The sequence below is a fragment of the Balearica regulorum genome, chromosome 21 (assembly GCF_011004875.1).
Source record: "Balearica regulorum gibbericeps isolate bBalReg1 chromosome 21, bBalReg1.pri, whole genome shotgun sequence".
In the NCBI taxonomy this organism is placed as follows: Eukaryota; Metazoa; Chordata; class Aves; order Gruiformes; family Gruidae; genus Balearica; species Balearica regulorum.
Window position 1 is genome coordinate 7169244 of NC_046204.1, and position 20248 is coordinate 7189491.

The 20248-nt window shown below is 40.8% G+C and overlaps 1 protein-coding gene across 2 annotated transcripts in view; it reads left to right on the top strand.

The window, feature by feature from the left end:
• Window positions 1–20248, top strand: part of CAPZB (capping actin protein of muscle Z-line subunit beta) — a 60516-nt gene that overhangs the window by 21631 nt on the left and 18637 nt on the right. For both annotated transcript variants that reach the window (XM_075773572.1, XM_075773573.1), the window contains exons 3-4: window positions 6602–6723; window positions 12068–12181. In XM_075773572.1, coding sequence (XP_075629687.1) covers window positions 6602–6723; window positions 12068–12181 — 236 coding nt within the window. The remainder of the gene's footprint in view (window positions 1–6601; window positions 6724–12067; window positions 12182–20248) is intronic.

Sequence of the window (20248 nt, forward strand, 5' to 3'; positions counted from 1 at the left end):
ACCTGCTGTTCTTCCTGGACTTCCTGACTTGAGCGATAGGCTCTGAGCACCAGCAGCCAGTTGGGTTTCTAAGGCGAGGGTTATTGGCTAAAGAAAGGGGCTCTGGCTCTTTGAATTACTTATGGTTGTTGAGAGCCAGTTTTCCATCTGGTGAGTGGCTGTAAGCAGGAGTTTTTGCAGCTAGAAAAGATTACTTCTGGATATCTTGATTGTAATTGGCAGTAGCAATTAATATATTTAAATTGTTAATGTGGGGCTTGGCTTAGAGCTAGCAACTCCACTTACTTGCATGAGATTGTAAAGGTGAATTTCACTCCTGGTTCCATATTCACTTTTTTCTTTAAGCCTAAACCCTGCCTTTTTTCTTCCAGGCTCCTGCCACGGCACTGCTGGTGTTAGAGACTCTTAAAACATCTGTTTAAATATCTTTCTAAAGGAGTGTGTGTGTGTGTGAGAGATCGTTTGATGAGCTCGAATTGAATCCTAATTAGAAACCTATCTAACCGCTTTTAAAGATGGAGGGAAAAGCTAGGATTTAGAAACATCGCTGGAGAGAGTTTGCCTCTGCATATCCCTTCATTGTTGCTGGGTATCTCCAACACCAGCTGGACTCTTGACACAAATAGTCAAGACTTCCCAAGATATTGATACGCTGTGATGGCTCCTGGGACTTGTGACTGGTAATGAGATACAGAAGCCTTCACCTGCAGGTCACTAGTCAAAGTCTAGGGCAGTCTAGTTGTGCCTGCCAGATGGCTAGCCTTTGTTTCTCAGTAAGCTACAGAATGCTGAAGCTAGCAAAAGCCCTATTTTATCCCGCAAATCAGAGGAAGAATGCCAAGGATCCTGTTTTATGACCAGTAGTCACCTTTCAGAGTTTTTAAAATGTAGTTCCCTGAGCTGAATTGAAAAAAATCTGTAATTAATGTAATGTTTCTGCTATGACATGGCTAACTAGATCTTGGATCTGCGATCTTGTTAATGTTTGCCTTTTTCCAGAAAAGCTGATTGGTATAAATTTTGTTTTTGCTAATTCTTGCAGTGCTGGAATTCAATGCAAGTACTTGAATAAAGCTGAGCTGTTTCCAATATCAATTACATCTGGTCTTGAACACAAAAGTCCATTTAAGTGTCATTTCATAAACAAAGTTTGACGAATGTGTGGCCCTTGGACATCTGATGGATCAAATTAAGGTTTAGCAATGTGTGGATTTGTGGGAGTGACTTTACTAGTGGTTTTAGGCCCAAGATGAGTGGAACCAGGCTTCCTTCTTGAGTTTCCACAACATCCGTTAAGCCGTGTCTGTGTTCTGCAGGAACAGGAAATTCTGAGGCTGTGGAATGACTCAGAAAAATTATAATAATATTTTATTAGATGCTGGCCCAGAGGGGACGAATCCGGGCTGAAGAGGGGGTAGTGTGCCAAAATGGTTATTTTACAGGAGTGCCGGGTAACTTGTGTGGGCTCTTCTTTGCATTCGAGCAATTTCCCCAAGTGATGCGGGTGGTGGTTTTCTCCACTTCTGTCATGATGCAAGTTGTCTGAAAAAAAAAGAAAAATCAAATCTTAAGAGTTCACATGTAATTAAAATACTTGCTTTCCTCTTTGGATGTGGCTTTTTAATTAAAAACTGTTCTAGTCACATGTGCATTCGGATACCTGCATGTTATAGATACAAATGCAAAACACAAATGGATCTGAATGCTGCTTTTGCTGAGCTTTTGAAGCTTGCTTCGTCTTCCTTCTGATTCATTAAGGGAAAATGTGTTTCATCTTTAATTTTTCTACATTTAGCATAGTTTTCCAGTGCGTAAGGTTCCTGTGGAGGTCAGTACATGCTGACCTCTGAATAAACATGGAAAAAGACTATTTCCAAGCACAGAGCCTTACACTAACAATATTGCTGTTTCAATTGTAAACATGATTCATTTCAGTCGGGGCTGCAGAAGAAAACAGTGAACTTAGCCATGCAACTGAAGTACACTAGTAAGCCAAAATACTCACCCTCCTGAATTTGTAAGATGCAGAATTTCATGCGATTTGGCCGGCATGGTCAAAGCAAGGATGGAGAGTGCGTGTAAGACATGAAGAGCTGAAGTACTGTTCTTGTTTCCTCTAAACTCTTTTAGATGCTTGTTGAATCATATTTAAAAAATAATTCAGAAACAACTGTTTAGTTGATAAGTTCCTTTACCAAAAAGTGAGTCAAGAAGGAATGATTATTAGGTTAGCTACTCCAAAAAGTGTACTGTTTCGACTTTGGCACAAGCGATTATTTGTCTTGATAGCAGAGCAGTTGACTTAATTAAAACACTGTCCACATACCTGGCTTGCTGTGATGGAGAATACTGTTACACGAGACAACAGAATCCTTGTTCAACATGCAGGAGAGTATGCTTAACTCACTTTTCATTCAGTTTTTCTTTCCTCTGTACTACGCATTCATTGTATATCTCCTTGGAAAAAAAAAAAAATAATCCCACAAACACAGTGCCCGGTTGCACAGTCTGTGCTTCTGAATGCTGCTGCTGTTCGGTTCCAGGCTGCACAGCCGAGCCTGGACCCCCTGAGATTCCTCTCTCTTTTCTTTCCTAATTCACACTGAGGGTGGTCTCACTCCGTACAACCACCATAATAGATGATTGAGTGCTTATTTGTGGAAACATGGGTGCGTTAGGGTCCAGAGTACGCTGCGGACCAAATTAAATTAATGATGGCCTGTAGCTAAAGATGTAAGGTTAAGATTGTATTCTACATTTGACCTGCCGCTGCCTAGAGCGGGAAAAACTTGTGTCAAAATAAAGGTGGTAGCCCAGTCTTTGCTTGTAAAACAATCATAGCTTCCGTGTTTCCATCACAGTGACACTTATTTATAGTCCAGTGATGAATTGAACCACATCACTGCTTTGACGTTTCAGTATTTGGTCTGGGGAGTGGGTTAATTCTTGTGTTTCTAAATTTAAGTCAAAGTTCCTTCTACAATGACAGTTGGAGGCATGCACTCAGGCACCTAAGAGCATTTTGGCTTTCCAGTTAATGTAGAACAAGCTAATAAGAAAAGATAACAATGCAAATCCACTGTTTCAGACTGAAAACTCAGAGGATCAGTTGGTCTTCTAAACAGAGCTGTCTTTGCTGGGATCAGAAGATTTGGATATTTTCTTGCTAAATACAAACTGAATTCTGCAAGAGTCTGAAGGTGCATAAAAGTAATTTAAATGCTTTAGGAAGGTTTGATATTTGACACAGAGAAGAATTTAAGGAGAGACATATGTATAGTGTAAAATAATTGCTCAGTGCTTACAGCTACCTTAGCCTGGCTGTGCCATATACCTTATCATTGCATGTTCTGAAATGCAAAGGACTTAAATTCAAGGAATCAAATAGTCTCATGAACATGCAGCTGAAGTGTTTAAAGCTGCAGGTTACCTTGTTCAAATTAACTGCGTTTGCCTTATAAGCAGCTTTGTAATGTAGAAGGGGAAGACCAGTATGCATAAATGTTGTAAACTCATTCTTGGAAAAGAAGTACAGCAGCTGTTGAAAATTGCTGTAATAAATGATACAAAAATTGCTCTTTTGGGGTAACTGTGCCACACTTGGATGTTTTCCTGATAATTAGAATTACATGAGTAGTTCCATCAGCTGGAATAGCTCTGTTCTTTTTATAAACACTGGTAAAATTTTCTAATATTCCCAAAGTAGATGAGTGGGTTTTCTTCCCTGTTTATATTGCTTGAAGTTCTGTAGAGTGTCTGTACCAAAGAGACAATGGGTATATCGCATGCTATTACACTAGTGTATTATAATATAGCATAGTATTATGTTCTAGTAAGTGTATGGTATAATGCATTCACTGTTAGGGCTGTAAGACTAGCTACAGCTCTTAGAAATTGGAAAAGTGACCGTGCTCATGAATATCTGTGTTACCAAATAATCCAGTTTCCTTCACCATTACTACGTGGAAATTAAATAGATTGCATCTTAAACCCACTGTGTTAAGGGTTCCTTCTAGTCAATAAGAGATTGTGCTCTGCCACTGAGCAGTGTAGAAACACTGTACTAGGCACATGCTATTTTTAAAAGAAAGTTAAATTTAAAAGTTGTTTGTGTGGCTTTTTGTGAGGGTCTTAAATTCAGATGGTTATTAGGAGCTTTTCTGCAGGGGAATTGACTCTATCTTGAGTTTGGGATTTCTTTTGAAAATGCTTTGTATGTATTTTTGAGTTAGAATTGTACAGCAAGTCCTCTTGTGCTCCCTTACCGCACGCGTAGCGTAGGGCTTTTCCCAAAGAAATTCCATAGAAATAGTGTCTGGGAAAAACGCCATTCACATTCACACATGAATTGTGTTTTCATCACTATAACTCCTTCTAAACGTGCGTCAGAGTGAGGAGTCTGTTCCTAGACGCTTATCTCTGTGCCGATGGGCAGCTGGCCAAGGCGCAGCCGAGAAGAAGGAATATATTCAGCGGGTCACTCTTAGGAACAAGACGGAGCATGGTTCTTAATGCTGAGGTGCTTTGGGTCTTGTTGTGTGTGTCCCCGAAATTGAAGCAGTCATCTCAAGTTGCTCTCCGCCTGAAGAGTCAGCCTAAAATTAATAGTTAACAGAGAAGCGAAGGAAGAGACAAAGTGGAACCAGATGGGCTCATGAACACAGATACATCATTTCACTTAACTTGTGCCACGACACTGCTGATTTGTATCCGCTCTGTGGAGTATTAGAGTTGTCTGTTTTCAGAAAAAGTAAAGATTTTCCTAAAAGCTGCTTGCTTCCCATCCGCTTGTATTTACTCAGTGAACGCGTAATGATTTTGAGGTTGCTTCAGCCAGGTCTCCAAGTATCAAATGATGAATGCCAACAAGAAGCATCTAGCTTTATAGAAATGCTGAACTGCTCTGCTCTTTAATCTGGGCTCTTCACTTATCGCTTGTTACCACATTACACCGTATAGACCAAAGTAAAAAACCTCAAACTAACCTTTTTCAGCACTGTCAGTAGCTTTATGAACCATTTCTTGGTTTTGCTCTTGTTTTTATGTGTTTACGGGGTGATTGTGTGGGTTAGGTGTTGCATCTCTGCTAGCCATATCTTGGTTTGTCCTTTGGCCTTTCCGGGTTTTTTTGGTCTTTTGCGGTCACGTTGTTTTACAGTTGTCCCTGCTTACTTTGACTTAATATCCTCTGCATGCTATTGCCTTGTACTTGGGATTAGGAATGTTTGTGTTTCAGGCAGTTTCATCTCTTACATCACATCTAGTGCATTAAAATAGTTTGTGCTTATGCTCTCGGGAGCTGTTGCACCCCTAATTTGTTTTTTCTTCTTTAGACTTCTTTCCTTTGAAATCACACCAACCAGTTCACTGAATCAACGGCTTGAAGAGAAGAAAGCACATTTCCATGTTTTCTTTATTCCTTCCTCCCTCCCCTTTTCATTTCTTATGAGTTGTGAATTCATCACTTCATGATTAATTTTACCCTGGATTGCCTTTTGTCTTCATGTTCACAATCAGGTTTTCATCTCTACAATGTCAAATGAAATGCAGAAGAGATTCCACATTGGTTATTTCTTTTATCTTCTGTATTGCCATCTTGTCACCAATATGTTCAAGAACTTACCAATTGCCCTATAGTCTGTTGCGTTTTACTTTAGTCTCTTTCCCTTGTGGGGAAATCCGGAACGCTTTTCCCGAGGCAAACACACAATACACTAATTGTTTAATAATAGCTCCAAGAATGATTTATTGATGGTCCCTCAGATGGATTGGGGCGCATCGCTGCACACGGGGGAGATGGAATTCCTGGAGGAAGCTGCTAGCTTGGCCAAAGCCCACAATTATAGGATTATTGATATCAATAACGGGGCCACCGTTAGCTCTAGAATAAGAAGCTACGGGATGGAATTTGCCTAATTTGCTTGATTTGCTTGCGCTTGCATCCCTGCTAGCTTCAGGCTGCAAAATGTCATCTCATCTCTTTGCAGTACATCAAAGCCTTTCTGCCACATTAAAAGCAGATCTTGTAGTCTTTCTCCACATGAAGTGCAGGGAGACAGCTGGGATTATGAATCCATTAAAAGCTACCTGTGTAGGAGATGTATTTGATTTTATATGTGCGCACGCAGACACGCGTATTTTTATTAGCCAACGTGGTAATGTTTGGCCAGCTGCCTGGAAACTATTCTAAACTCTGTCCAGAGTGGGAGCTTGTGAAAAATACGCTCTAGTGTATGGATGGCGTATTCTTTTAGCAGGTCCCTCGTTTCCACTCCATTATAAATATTTACCTTTATTCATCAGTCCTCAACAATCACTTTGCTGGCCGTCTTTGGCAAGAAGCTAACATCGAGAATGTATATATTTAAGTGTACTGGACCACACTAGTGGTTAGGTAATTAAATCTGAAATTATTGGAGGTGGGAGCATAGGATTGTATTGTAACTTAAGTGCAGCTTGCCTTTTTCTTTTTTAAAGGATTTCTGGCTTTGAGACAGATGTGGGCTATTAATTACAAAATCTATTCTTAGGGATGCCAGTCTCTTTTAACCTTAATGTGTTACCCTCTCTTCCCTCCCTCGTTTTTTCTCCAAACCACCAGGTCCCAAGCCTCTGTGAAGATCTCCTCTCCTCTGTTGATCAGCCGTTGAAGATTGCGCGAGATAAGGTGGTAGGAAAAGACTATCTATTGTGTGACTACAACAGAGATGGAGACTCATATAGGTGAGTTCACATCCAAAGCACAGAATTAACTGGTTTACTTTGTAAATGAGAACTATGTACAAGTATTGCAGTCCCTTCTCCCTCTTATTCTTAGCCCAAAAGAGAAATTTAATGATATTAAACTCTCGTCGATGAAGTTGGGACTGTTTCAAATCCTCTTCTCTCAGCAAGACATTGACGATGGAAATTGTTCTTAGTATTTCCATAACGCGAGAGGGCATAAACATCTTCATCTCCAGACCGCCATGGAGTGCTTCAGTTTCAGACAACACGGTTGTATGGCTGCTAATCTGATGACCTTCGCAAGGCAGGTCCCCACTGCCTGTCTCCAGAACAAGATGTGTTTTATCCTAGAAACCACAGTGTTTCTGCATGTTTTCTTTAATGTGATTTGCAGTCATTCATTGAAGCCCAAAACGTGATGATATTATTTTGTTAAAGGGGTAACCAACGCATTTCTCTCAGGTTTTCTATAGTAGAGTTGTATCTTAGAGAATTAAAACCAGTCGGATCTTTAGAAGAAATGACTCTGATGGCCTTGGCATGAAATTAACCCATCTATTGTTGCCAGGTTGTAAAATCTTTGGAATGGATAGCAACAGAAAAGAGATGATGCAAGCAGTCGGTTCAAACAAAATCATCTTCTGCTTGTACAAAACAGGGTGGACTTGCCAGCTGGGAAAGGCTCTTTCGCTCACTTTTTTCAAGGGATCGAGTCTGACTTTGCACATGCAGTGTCATTAGTTCTCTATGAAACTCTTGGCCCAAGTTTTTTAGCAAAGAAAAGGAATCCCTCTCTACTAAAATGGCTAATTTATTCTGAGGACTGTAGACAAAAATGGTTGAAAATATTTGAACAATATAAGCTGCATGTAATTATAATATAATGAATTTTGAAGTAGAAAGGACTGTAATACAGGAATGGTCCGATGAGTTTTCAGTATTTTGGCTGCCACTTTGAATGCAGTTTCTCTTGTAATGTTTTTATTCTATACCTTGCTGTTAGGATGATTAAAACTGAGTGACTGTAATCGCTCAACAATTTGTTGAGCAATTTAATCCCCCCCCCTTTTTTTTGCATTGCCTGACTTTTCTTAATGGCTGTAGTGACAGTGGCATGGTTCCCAATATTTAATTAAGACTCACAAAACTTATAGTCCAGAAACCTTTGTGAATATTGCATCACCTAGCTTTTATTCTTTTCTCATAATGAAGGGTGCTAGGCTGTGAAGTAATGACCACCATTCATCTTCTGTCCTGAGTTAACAGCTCAGCTGTTCCGCTGCTTCTCGTTATGATTTTAGGGTTACATCTCTGGCTCTCCTTCCAGCTTCAGTGTATTACCTTGCATTTTTAGTGCTAACAATTGGAACCGATCTACAGTAAGAATTTAGCTTTGCTTTGTGCAGGTTTGCAGTAGTGTTTTACATTCATCTGGCCACAATGTTTCAAGAATTGTATTTCAAAGTGGAATTCCAGAAAATATTTTAACAATTATTTTTTTTTCTTTGGCTCAGGCCATCATTGCAGAAGCAGGTAAGCTTGTAAAAGATTCTAGATTAATTGGTTTCAGTTGCTTTGAGTTGCAGGAAAGGCACTTCCCTACACTGAAAGCGTATCTGTCTGTAGATGATTTACACCTAGAACATGCTGAGGTTCATTTTGTCCTAGAAACAGGAGGAGGACACTGATAATGATGCAAAGTTTGACAGTGCATCTGGATTGTGGCTGAGCGTAAATCTTTATGAGTTTTTTTTAAATATAACCTACTGCAGGTGGGCCAAGAAGCAAGGAGGTCTCTAAGGTGGTGTTCACTCATCTTCTTTAGGGTAGTAGTCTGACATGGAAAGTTTGTTCGACCTTCTACAGAAGAGCCTGGTGCCTTTTAAAAGCATGTGTGCATTAAGCTTGTATGTCTGAGTTGGTCAGATCTATGTGAGCAGCTACATGCATTTAATTGGTTCTAAATTGGTAGCTAGAAAAGCATTTTATAGCTTCTGCCCTCCGCAAAGGTGTACTCACACAGCTGTGTCCTCTCCAGCAGATCCAAGAGGAGGGATTAGATACTGTATTTCTTGTGGGTCTCTCTCACTGAAGTTGCGATGTTTCTTGCAGTCCCCTTGCATCCTATTTAGGCTGTTGACATGAGCGTCTGTCACCAGAGGCACAGGAAACTTGAAAAGGCCCTTGTTAAACAGTATTGTGACATACTGCAATAACTAATAACGCTTGCTCCCCCCCGCCCCTCCGTGTTTAATTAGTGCATGTGGCAGCCCTTTCTTTAAGGTTGGCTTCACGCTTGCCTCTGAAATTTGCTCCATCTCTTTCTTTCTGAGAAGGAACTAGTTACAAGGAAGGAGGAGGACTTAGGGTTTTTAAAGCGCTTTGAAATTTTCAGGACTTATTAAGTAATGGGGTTTCAAAAAAGCTATGTAATTTGTTCATATAGAATAGGCATAATGTATTAACTGCTGGCATTAAAGAATGCTGTTCTTTCTCTAAGGCTTTTGATTCGAGCGTTCTGGATTGAAGTGATTCTTCCTTCTGGAATTGATTGGTCTCAGCTCTGTTTTGTGAAGTAAATTCTTTCCTTCAGCACAAAGCAAAAGCCTTTGAAAACCAAGCAATACTAACATGGGCATGTGTTAATCCCATTCTGTGCCTGTGTTCAGACGCTGTTATTCATACCTCATAAAATCTGAAGTTGTTACCGAGAAGTGGCTCTACACTAATTTAATCAATTAGGCCGAAATCTAAGCTTTTAAAAGCTTTTGATATTTCCACAAAGATTTTTCAGAACCACACACTCAATTAGAAGTCCCAAGAAATACTATTCCCTGCCTGCAACGTGCTCCGTCCCCAATTACTGCACACTTCAAACTAAGTGTCAGTTTTCCTCTTATTGGAGAGGTTGCTAATTGCATTTCTTTTAACACTAATCCAAGGATTTCAAAGCATTCTGTGGACAACTGAGCAGAACTTTGGCAGGAAAGGTGGAGCTAGGTAGTCAGACTTTCTCACTGGAAATCAAGTTTTATAGGTTTGGGGTTTTTGGAGTGGCTTTACAATTTGACTGGGAATTAGCTTTGAAAAAAGGCTGCTGCAGGATGTTTGCCCATTCAGGTGATAACTGCACCAGTTTCATCGGGCAGTCACAGGGAGAAGAATATCCTAATTGCTTAGGATATTCAGAGTTTACTCCTTCCTCCTATTTAGACAGGCTTGATTTTTCTTCATGTTGAACATGGATCAGACCAGATGGTAGATTTGGGGAGTGTCTCTTGGATCTTCATAAATGGATATTTTTCTGTTTCATCATATTATCACACTGGTTCTTGCGGGAGCAGCCTTTCCTGCGCGTAGTCTTACAGACACGTCTGTGAGTGCTCCTGTAGTAACAAAGGTTTGTGGGGGATATGAAACAGCAGTGGCATCCACACTGTGAAGGCAGAGCTCTTATTATTTTTTTATTTTTTTTATCTAAGACTTCAAGGGCCCTGACTTTGTCCATACATTTCCACTCTAAGTATGTTTGATCACTCTATTAAATGGAATCCTTATGGGGAATTCGGTGCCAACAACACTGAAACCTGTTAGCTGAAACAAAAAACATTCTCTTTTAGGGAAATTAGAGGTCTGACTTTTGAAATGTAAGTGCTTGTCCATCTGTCTTTCTTCAAATAGCCTCCATTTAAGTTTTTAAATATGTCGTGAGTACTCTTCCACAAAGAAGAAGAAAAAAAAAACCGGGGTTGTGTTACGAGGGTTTTTTTAGGTGAAGTTGCTGCTGGCTCCAACCATAATGGGTTGAAAACACCACAATCTGCTAGCTAGAAGAGTCTTGGTTGCTGGATTTCCCTTAAATCCCATTCCTGCCGCCTGCAAAAGAGATCTAACGTTTGCAATTAAAGTATCTTCATCGTGGCTTCCGCATGGGTTCTCTGCCCACCGATCTCCTCGTACGAGATGGAGAAGCACAGTCTTCTGAATTTACAGAAAACAGTAGAATTGTTTTTTGAATCTGCTCTTTAAAATTTAGTAGAGAAAGAAAAAGGAAGCACATCCTAATGAGCGGTGCTGATTAGGTAGCAGTACGCTTCTGCATTGCCTGGCGTACAGACCCTGGCTTTGCTTTTGCAGACTTTGTGATAGCAAGGTGAGTGCTCTGCCTGCCTGAGCTTCTTTGGTGCTTGGGAATCCCACCCATAGTACCTGGGGGTGATTTTTGTGCGAATCTCTTCCAGATTTCAGAGAGTTGTTAGGTAAAGGAGCACTACTGTAGCTGTCAACTTTTCTCCAAAGCAACCGAGTTTTAAGCAACCATTTTAAAATGAGAACCACCACCTGAAAAACATTGCTCCAGGTGGATGTGACATAATGATTTAACTTTTCCTCGTGTCTCACCTTTTGGGTCAGATGTGGTTGGGAGGAGTGAAGTGTTGTGAAAGTGCGAAGCAGAGCCTGTTCTTTGTGTTTTGCATGAAACAGATGTCAAAACTAGATGCCTTTCTGAGAAATGAATAACAAATGGCTGCTGAGGAAAAGGCCCTTACGTATGGACTGCATTAAACCTAGTGCTAGTAGGGTGCGGTATTTCGACAAGTGAGTAGGTAAAGGGTGGAGGTACCTTTCTTTAAACTAGCAGTGATATATGTAGGTTGGTTATTCCAAGGGGAAATGAAAAGGAGAATGCAGATTTACAGAATGGGAATTATAAAAGTCTCAAGCAGATGGGCAAAGGGTTCCATTAATCTTTTAATACCAAATCTTTCATTAAGAGCACAAAATCTCTTCCACACCTGCAGAAACCGTAGTAAAACCTGTAGTTTTACAAACCCCGTTAAATCCTTCAGACTGTTCAAATGTTTTCCTAATGTTATGGTAAAAATAGAGTTTATTTCAAAGCAAAATAGTGGAGAATTTGGACCTTGATTGTAGACAGCAGTGTTTGGCTCAGATACTGTCAGATCCCAAATAAAGTACACAATCTATTTGTATTTGCATGAAAATAATTTTAAATATCTAACGTGCAACAGCTGATTCATTTTTGAATATGTAAGAAGGAAGAGATTCAAACCTAAGCATGATTATTTATATAGTAGAAACTGGAAGATGGGGAGTGTTCCCCGGGTACACTGCAAACTTTGAGGAGCCAGAGCCCCCTTTTTGTCAGTATCTGAAATAGCTGTAAGAACCTCCCCCTCAACAGATAGACTGCTCTTGGTACCTTTTGGTTTTTCGGATGGTCAGCATCTGTGGATTAGGTCAGACCCCCCCGCACTCTGAAACCTTTCAGAGCTTGCCTTGGTTGTCTAACTGTCTCTTTTCCTTGTCTCTTTGGCAGATCACCGTGGAGTAACAAATACGATCCTCCCCTGGAAGACGGTGCCATGCCATCTGCTCGCCTGCGCAAGCTGGAGGTGGAAGCCAACAATGCCTTTGACCAGTACAGAGACTTGTATGTCAGTTCTACCGTACAGAGCCCTCTGCTTTCTTTGTTTCCTTCAGCAGGCGTGCAGTGCGCACAATGAGTCTAAAACGTGGTCACTAGCTCCCTCTGAGAGTGGCATACCAATGTATAACAGAGGAAGAAGGGTAGGCAGCTGCTGGTCTGCTGTTGGGAAGCGTATCCACTGTGATTTCACGATACAAAAACGTGATCAAATTTGTCAGCTGATGCTAAAGGCAGATGCTGATGTGCTCTCCTACCTCCCTCCTCCCTTTAACAGATTAATGGTGTCTTTGTCCTGAAGTGACCTGGGTTCTCTTTGATCTTGACAAAGTTCAGTCTTAAACCATCTGCTTTTTCCATTCCCTCAAAGTATCTATATATATAGCAGCAACTTTCACATCTTCCAGTAAAATGACAGGCGCTAGTATACCAAAATACAGCAGTTATACGGGATTAATATACTTCTGATGCTTCTGTTTTAGGCCCTTTTTGAAGAGGTGTAAAGCAAAGGAATTAATGGAGAATGTGTAAGAGAAATGTAGATTAGGCAGTGTCTCTTTTTAAAGCAGCAATAGGAAACTGTCCAGGTGGCTTGCTGGTCTTGCATTGCAGTCACATCTGAGGTTTCAAGATGTGATCAGGTTCAGCTGTCGTCTTTGTAGGTTGTGGTCTCCTAGTGGGATGGCAATAGTAATGCTAAATCTAAAAGCAAGTGTGCGTTGCAAAGCAAAATGAACGTACTGCTTTATCTGGCTTTCTTATTGGAGATGCCTAATGACTGTGAAAAAGGTGAAGAAACCTCATTGCTGCTTCATGTTGCCCAAAAATGGAGATAAAATACCTCCTTAGCCGTAGTTCATCATGTGTTGCTGTACTATTATAATGCTAACAAAAGCAGGTAAAAAGTCACTAGGTTTTCTAATCTTTTTAAGATGTAGCTCAATGGAGGTGTAGCCTGTCCAAATGTGTAATCGTCTGTTACAAGTATTTTTACTGATTTTCATGCATTATTTTCATAGGTGTCCAACTTCTCTTGCAAGTAACAGTTGTTGTTGGTATCTGAAGTTACTGGAAGAAAGGAATTTTGCATATACAGCAAAGAGAGGTTTGCAATTGCTCCCCAGGTGCAGACCAGACCAGGACCAATAGGGGTTTTTTATACACTAAGACGAAAATGAGTAGGTTTATGGACCCAAGGTTGTCTTTTTTAAATCCCTCTCTGATCAGATGACCATGAAGTCACGGCTGGATACAATAACTTCTTTAAAAAGGTTTAATTTGCAGGAAGGAAAGCACGGTACGGGTTACTTGCAGACTTTGGTGAGTCTGCTGAACCCTGTTCTGCATATGGTACAACAGTAGTCTTAATATATTGTACGGAAGTAAAAGGTGAGATTGCATCAAATTTCATCTTCCAGCTTGTCAGTCCAAGTTTTATAAGCAATACGTTGTTAGAGGGGATACGGGAGGGGTTTCTCAAAAAGACTTCATTCTCGTGTCATCAGCCAGAAAGGACGGAGGCGTTATGGCTCGCAGTGTAGTCAGACTAGATAAGCGCATCTGTCAGCACAGTCCGCTTTGATGCATGTTATGACCTCAAAAATGTGTCAGAAAAAGAGCAGAAGGGTGGCTTACGTTTTGCTGAGTGGTGTAAAAATTGTGACATTTCTGGAAAGAATTTGCGAAGTTAGGGAAACTTAACCTGACCGTTTGAAGGGTTCCTCATGCTTGAAATTGGAAATGATTTGTACTTTACCTACAACAGAGATTTGGATAGAAACATGCTTTTGTTCTAGTAGTTGGACTCCAGTTTCCTTAATAAGACAATTGGATTTAGTATTTTGACAGCAGAAGCTTCATTTTTACTTGGAGATCAGAGGAGGGCAAAAAATGAGGTGGGGGTAACAAATGCCAACTTTTCTCACTGCTCCTTGCTGGTCTTGCCAACATATCAGGTTGGGAATGACTGTAACAATTACCGGCATAACAGCTGCTGAAGTTGTGTGGGGGAGTGAAGTGTGGGGAAGGTTGTAGTGGGAACAAGATGGCAATTGCAGTGATGTCATTTCCATGGTCTGCTAGAGCTGGAAACTAATACCGCGTACCCGCTGGAAAGCCAGAAGTAGGTCTGAGCCATGTGATGTCGATTAAAGGTGTTGCTGGCCTTCTGGTTTGGCAACTTGCAGGGCTGGGAAAGGAGTGCATGATGCATCAGTTCCAGGACAAAATTATCAGTGTCATTTAAAATTCCAGAGCCAGTGACAACAGAGATTTTCCAGCGTTGTGAAAGATTTCAGGCTCGTTTGAAAGCGTTGATGTATTAATCAAAAAAATTAGTAGTGTGCTGGCAGTCTTCACTACTGTATCTTTTGTGAAAATTACGGTTTCTGTTATATGGGAAGATTTATAACGGCTCCAGCTTCCAGTAACAGTGTTCATTTTGTAGGCAGCATGCAAAAAAAGTTTCTTGACTTGACCTGCAGAGACTGTTGTTGTCTTTGTTCGCTCTGGTGGGGATGTCTGTCTAAACAGACCATTCATAGGCGACAGCAATCTAATTGTTACTTCGCATTACAATCTCTTTCTTAAAAAATGTGAGTTTAGGTGCAGCAGTTATTGCCCTGCTGTACTTTCGGCTTGCATTGCAGATTCTTAATCTGCAATGATGAAGATGATGCTGAGAGAGAAGCCTCTGATTTGACACAGGGCTCTCATTCAGCTGTCTCTGAAGAGCCTATTCTTTCCCACTCTCTACAGGGTAGAGACTGTTTTTGAACTAGACCTTTAACCACAGCCTATGCTGTGTTTTATGGTAGAGAGGTAACAGTTAATACAGAAATGATCTTATGTAAGCAGTCATTCACAGAGAACACCGGGCCCCAGTGTGCTTGAATTTCCTGGGCTGTGATACATTTTATTCCTATAATGAGGGTTTCTGCTAGGTTTTTCAAAGCAGTCTGTGCCTTTGTTTCCAGCCTTGCTGGGCTAAACTGCTGGATCTTGTGCTTGCAGAGTCATCTAGCCAGTAAGGACTGCCCGTCGCAGAAAGACGTTGTGTATCTTAATACCTTGTAAGCTCTTGTTTCTGAGCCAGCGCTCTATGGTGCTCGCTTCGCTCCCCAGCTAGTCGTTCCAGCAGGGAGTGGAAGAGGAGGATGTTTCCTTTTTATAGAAAAATAAATGCTTTGCAGAATATGTGCTGTTCCCACTCTGCTCTCGGCATACGGTCCAAACGGGATTGTCACCCGTTCTACCTTTATGCAGAGTTCATCTCGGGCGTCTCCCAAGATTTCAGATAGTTTCAGTTTTTCCTTGTGTCAGTCCCATTTGGCCCACATACCATTCCTTTTTAGATTTCTGTTTTAATCAGGTGTGATAAGTATCCACCTACATTTAATGAGTCATCAGCATGTATTTGCCATTTCCCAAGGGGTTGGCACCTGCTAGCGTGGGTGTTTTGAGGGAAACAGCCTGTTAGGCGTTTGTTAACAATTTCTGTGAAATAATCCATGCAGATTTGCTCGCTGCTGACTAGTCTTAAACTTGAGTTTTGTCCCCAGAAGCTTTTTGGCCAGCACACTGAGTGACTGTAGTGTGAAAATAAGTTTGGAGAGGTCTTGTAATATCACGTGGAGTTGTTTCAAATCGTGATAGCTTGAGAACAAAAATTTTGCTGAATCTTCACTGCCTCCTTACCAGTGCTGAGTTGTTCCCCTGTAAGCGTCTGTTTTAATGCAAACTACCTTTAAGTATCTCTAGAGTCGCCCACCTTTTCTTTCTGGAGGCATGTTCGTGTCTCTTTGGGTTAAAGAGGAATTATACCAGATACATGTTAAGCAACAAGCATATTTCTTGGTGATCTGTTTTACCAAAATGCGTGTCGCTTTCCTAAAAAACAACTGTTTAATTTTGATCTCCTGCTGCCAGGTTTAACTCAGACGCTGCCTGAAGCTAATGCCCTGGTATGTTTTTGTTCGGTAGGTTATTATTCCCAGATGGAAGTCTAATATCTTACACCATTCAGTTAGAGCCTTGGCTCTCCACTTCCAATATCATGAAGATAATTCCTTCAAACACATGGTTGTAATTTATTGCCCTTTGCTTGACGTGTGTGCGTGATTGATTGAAATCAAAGCATAATGAGGACCAGGGCATCTGGGTAAATCTATCTATTTGAGATTCTGTGTTCTGTTGTTTTGGGTTGGAGATAATCAGTGCTTTAATTAAGTAATCTAATTGCTCTTTGTTGTCTGGAAGAAACTGTTTCTGAAGTGATTAAATAGACCTCCCTGGGGAAGGATGCGGCTGATCTGAGTGTTTCTACAAACAAGATGAGTTCTGGCAACTTTGGACCAGTTTAGTAAGCTGACATACTTTTAGAAAGCTATCCTTTACCTCTTTCTTTCTTAGGTTAAGTTGGATTTATCGGTACTTTTGATTTTTAACAGCTTGAAATTAAAAAACCAAAAACAAAACATAAAACAGTCCTCTTAATCATTCTGCTCCTGAAAATGTTTTTATTGATTAAGGTTTTGAGTTCTCTCAACAGAATAAGCCCAGAAGCCTTTTGAACTTCTGCTTCTATCTGTGTTTTGATGCTGATCCATTTTCAATTTATTATATTAGAGCTCTGGACAAGGAATTTGGTAGGACCAGAAGGAGGTCTAGGAGAGGATTGACCTCTAAAATGTCTTCATTGTGTGTAATCCTCTTGTTATTGAATTTTGGATTGGAAGCCTGTCCGAAATGGAGTTAGTCACTCAGATTTTTGATGGCGTTAGCAGTGCTGAGGATGGCACCTCTGTCAGCCAAGCGTTTGCAATACTCTTTGCAGCATAGATACTGCCTAAACTGAACATCCATCACCTTTCTTTTTTCAGCTGGAGGAGGAAAAGCTACAGGAATTTCCTGTAAGCATGTGCCTTCAGGAATGTGTAGATTCAGGAGCCTTGAAGGGGCCACTGGTCAGGTACAGCAGCAAAGTCCCAGTGACAGACAAGCTTACCCTTTAATTTTTAGAGTGCTCAGGGCTGATTTTTTTTATTAGCGTGTTTAATCTCACTGAACAGCCTTGATTTGCTGGACTTGAGGGATGTCTCATTTTGAGACTGTGGCTCTTGGCCATTAAACTCTGTGCCATCGTCTCTACTACCGAGTGTATTCAAATATCCTGTAAGCTGCTGGATACCTTTCCCCTTTTTGTTTTTACCCTTTTTCTTAGTTTATTTTGGCATGAACCATATCTGATTCTAGCCTTCAGCTACTTGTCTTGATAAGAAAAAATGGCAAACCTCTATTAGTGCTTGAACTTGAACTCTTTCAGAGTGCTGCTATGGTTTGCAATCTAATTTCTCCTTCCCTGCCTTTATATATCTATTTACCTGGTCAGATAGACCACGAGATCCTCTGAGTGGAGTTCATTCCTCTCCAGTTTTGAAAATACTTTGCACTACTTGCAAGGTTTGTAGCAATTGCTGTATTTCTCTGTTTGACCAAATTTGATTTATTTTGTGTGTGGAACAGCACCGATTCCACCAAGTAAATAAAAAGACAGCACCAGGTGTAAGAGAGGTAATTAGTGTTTTTGGTTTTAGCAGAGCCTGCCAGTGCTCATGCCCGTAGGTGTGCATGGGGGAGCAGCTGCTGAGCTTCCATTCCTGCAGCCTGCAGTGCAACTTTCAACTCACAAAGTGATTAGGCAGCTGTGCGCTCTTTATATAAGCGTTCAGTCTGTGTTTAGATGTAAACCTAGTTTGCCTAAACTAAAAACCCATGGAAAGCTTTGAAGTGACTTTATTGCCATTAGCTCACTGTTCCTCATTAATGGTTACTAGCCCTTTGTGATGGCTTTCTCTTGGGCATGATAGTTACTGCGGTTTTCACAGCAAGGGCCCTGCAGATTGAATCCAGATGCATTTGTTATGCATCCTAGCGCTAAGGAAACCTGACTTTCCATCTCACTGCTGGCTAGGGTTTTGCACAATAGGGTGTGACATCAGGATTATGTCATCTAGGAGATTCTTGCCTCCGGGTTAGACGGATAAGTACAAGATGAAGTCTCATAAGACAGACCCAAACCGCCAAGATGCTCGTTGCTTTAATGTTCGCGTGCTTTTAAAATTAAAACCATGATGTTTTCCCAAGGAAATTGTTTAGATGTCAGAGTAAACAGAGCGGCGTTGGGGTCCCTTCCTCAAGTCACCTATGGGCAGCTCCAAACTCAAACCAGAATCAATATTGAAGTTGGTGATATATATTACACAGATTAGAGCAAACTTAGAAGAAGAGAGGAAAAAAGTAAGTAAGTATACTGACATGCTGGGAAAACAAAATTAGTTGCTTTTCATCTGATTTATTATTTTATCTTTCCTTGGGTGCTTCATTTTGGAGCAGCTCTGTACAGACTACATTCTTGTCTTCTGAATCTGAGATAGTCAGTGGAGGAGGAGTTTTTCCCTTGGGTTCCCACGGTTCTCTGTGATTACATAAAATCTGAACACTGGAGAGGGAAAGCTTGTATTAAGAGGTCAGCACTGATGATGCAGTGCTATCCTCAAACACCATTCTCTGAAGGTTTTAAATCCCTAGTAAGAAATTACTTACATGCTTTCAAAAATGGAGCACGACTAAATTTAAAAATCTCCATTTATTATGATCTGGAATTTGAGAACTGATTAATAATACATGGCTGTGCTCGCAGAAATTTACCTCGTGCTCTCACAAATGCCCAGTGTATTAATGATGGAAAATTGAAGACAGAGTAACTTAAATAATAACCATCTTGTAGCACATCTGATAAATACCTATTTGGAGAAAGAAGTATGTCACATGAAATCTGTAGTCTGCGCAGACTTTGGCAAACTTAATACATGACACAGAAGACTTCTGCTGCTGTCTTTTCCCCTCCTACCCATATTTGAATTATAGCTGGCAGCGTCTAAAATGTGTCAGACTGTCGGAGGATGAAGCAGTGGGCTGTCTCTGCAGAGCTTGCTGGTCGAATGGATGGGTACGGGTGAAAGATTTGTAAGCAGTCAGCGCTTCCTGGTAGTTAATGAACCGGTTACGCATTTGGACATGGTACAAAGTGACCCATTGTCTTGCTTATTAGGTGGCTAATGGAACTGTTTCCAGGTGACTTCTCAAAAGGGATTTGGTCATTAGTTTCCATCTGCCAAGAGCAATTGGATGGTAAGGAAAATGTGAGCAATACGGATTTTTTTTTAAAATAATGAATGGTATTAGAGAGCACAAAATGGGAGGTTCTGGGAGATTTTTAGCCTTCAGGATCCCATTGTTTGGATACTGTTTTCCTTCCCTGCACTTCACAACTCTGCTTCGCAGTTTGAGTCATCCCACCGTGGTCCAGATGTGTGCTTTTAAGTACAACTGGCATTGAAGTTACACATACCTAACTAGATTGGTATGTTTGCTCGAGGGATTTTTGCACCTGTGTATGCTGGAAAGAATTTCTGTAAAATACCTGTACAGAGTCCACAAGCATACTTTGGGCTGCGTTCATAAACTGTGGTGAAAAACAGCTGGTCAGAATACACAAACATTTTACCTTTTTCATTTTAAGTATTTAGGTGACATTCTGAAAGTGTTCTAGAGTTGCACTCCTGGGACCAAAGGAGGAGGGAGAGGAATTGTAAATCATCTGTACTCACGCCAGTGGGAGAAGTGTTACATCCTGGTTAGTCCCTGGTACTAACCTGTCCTTCTAATTAAAGAACAGGCTCGTGAGCCTCGTTACTAGAAAGCTGGGTGGGGGACACAGGCAACAGAATTATTTCTCTTGGTCTTGTCCTGAAGACTTTCTTTCCCCTCCCTTGAGCTACAAGCTGGCAGGTGATTTGAATGAACGTCTTAGCAATGTTTTGGGTTCGGTGGAGGGTGGGTTGCTGAAATTTGCCACTTCCTTCATATTTCTGTTGCTATTTATGTGCTGGTTTGAAATGACAGGGTGCAGGCATCCGGTAGGGACGTGGTGACAATTGCGCCAAGTCACTTTGCATTACAATCATCTGTTTTAATAATGGCTGAAGTGTCTCCTTCTTCACCGAATCTTTT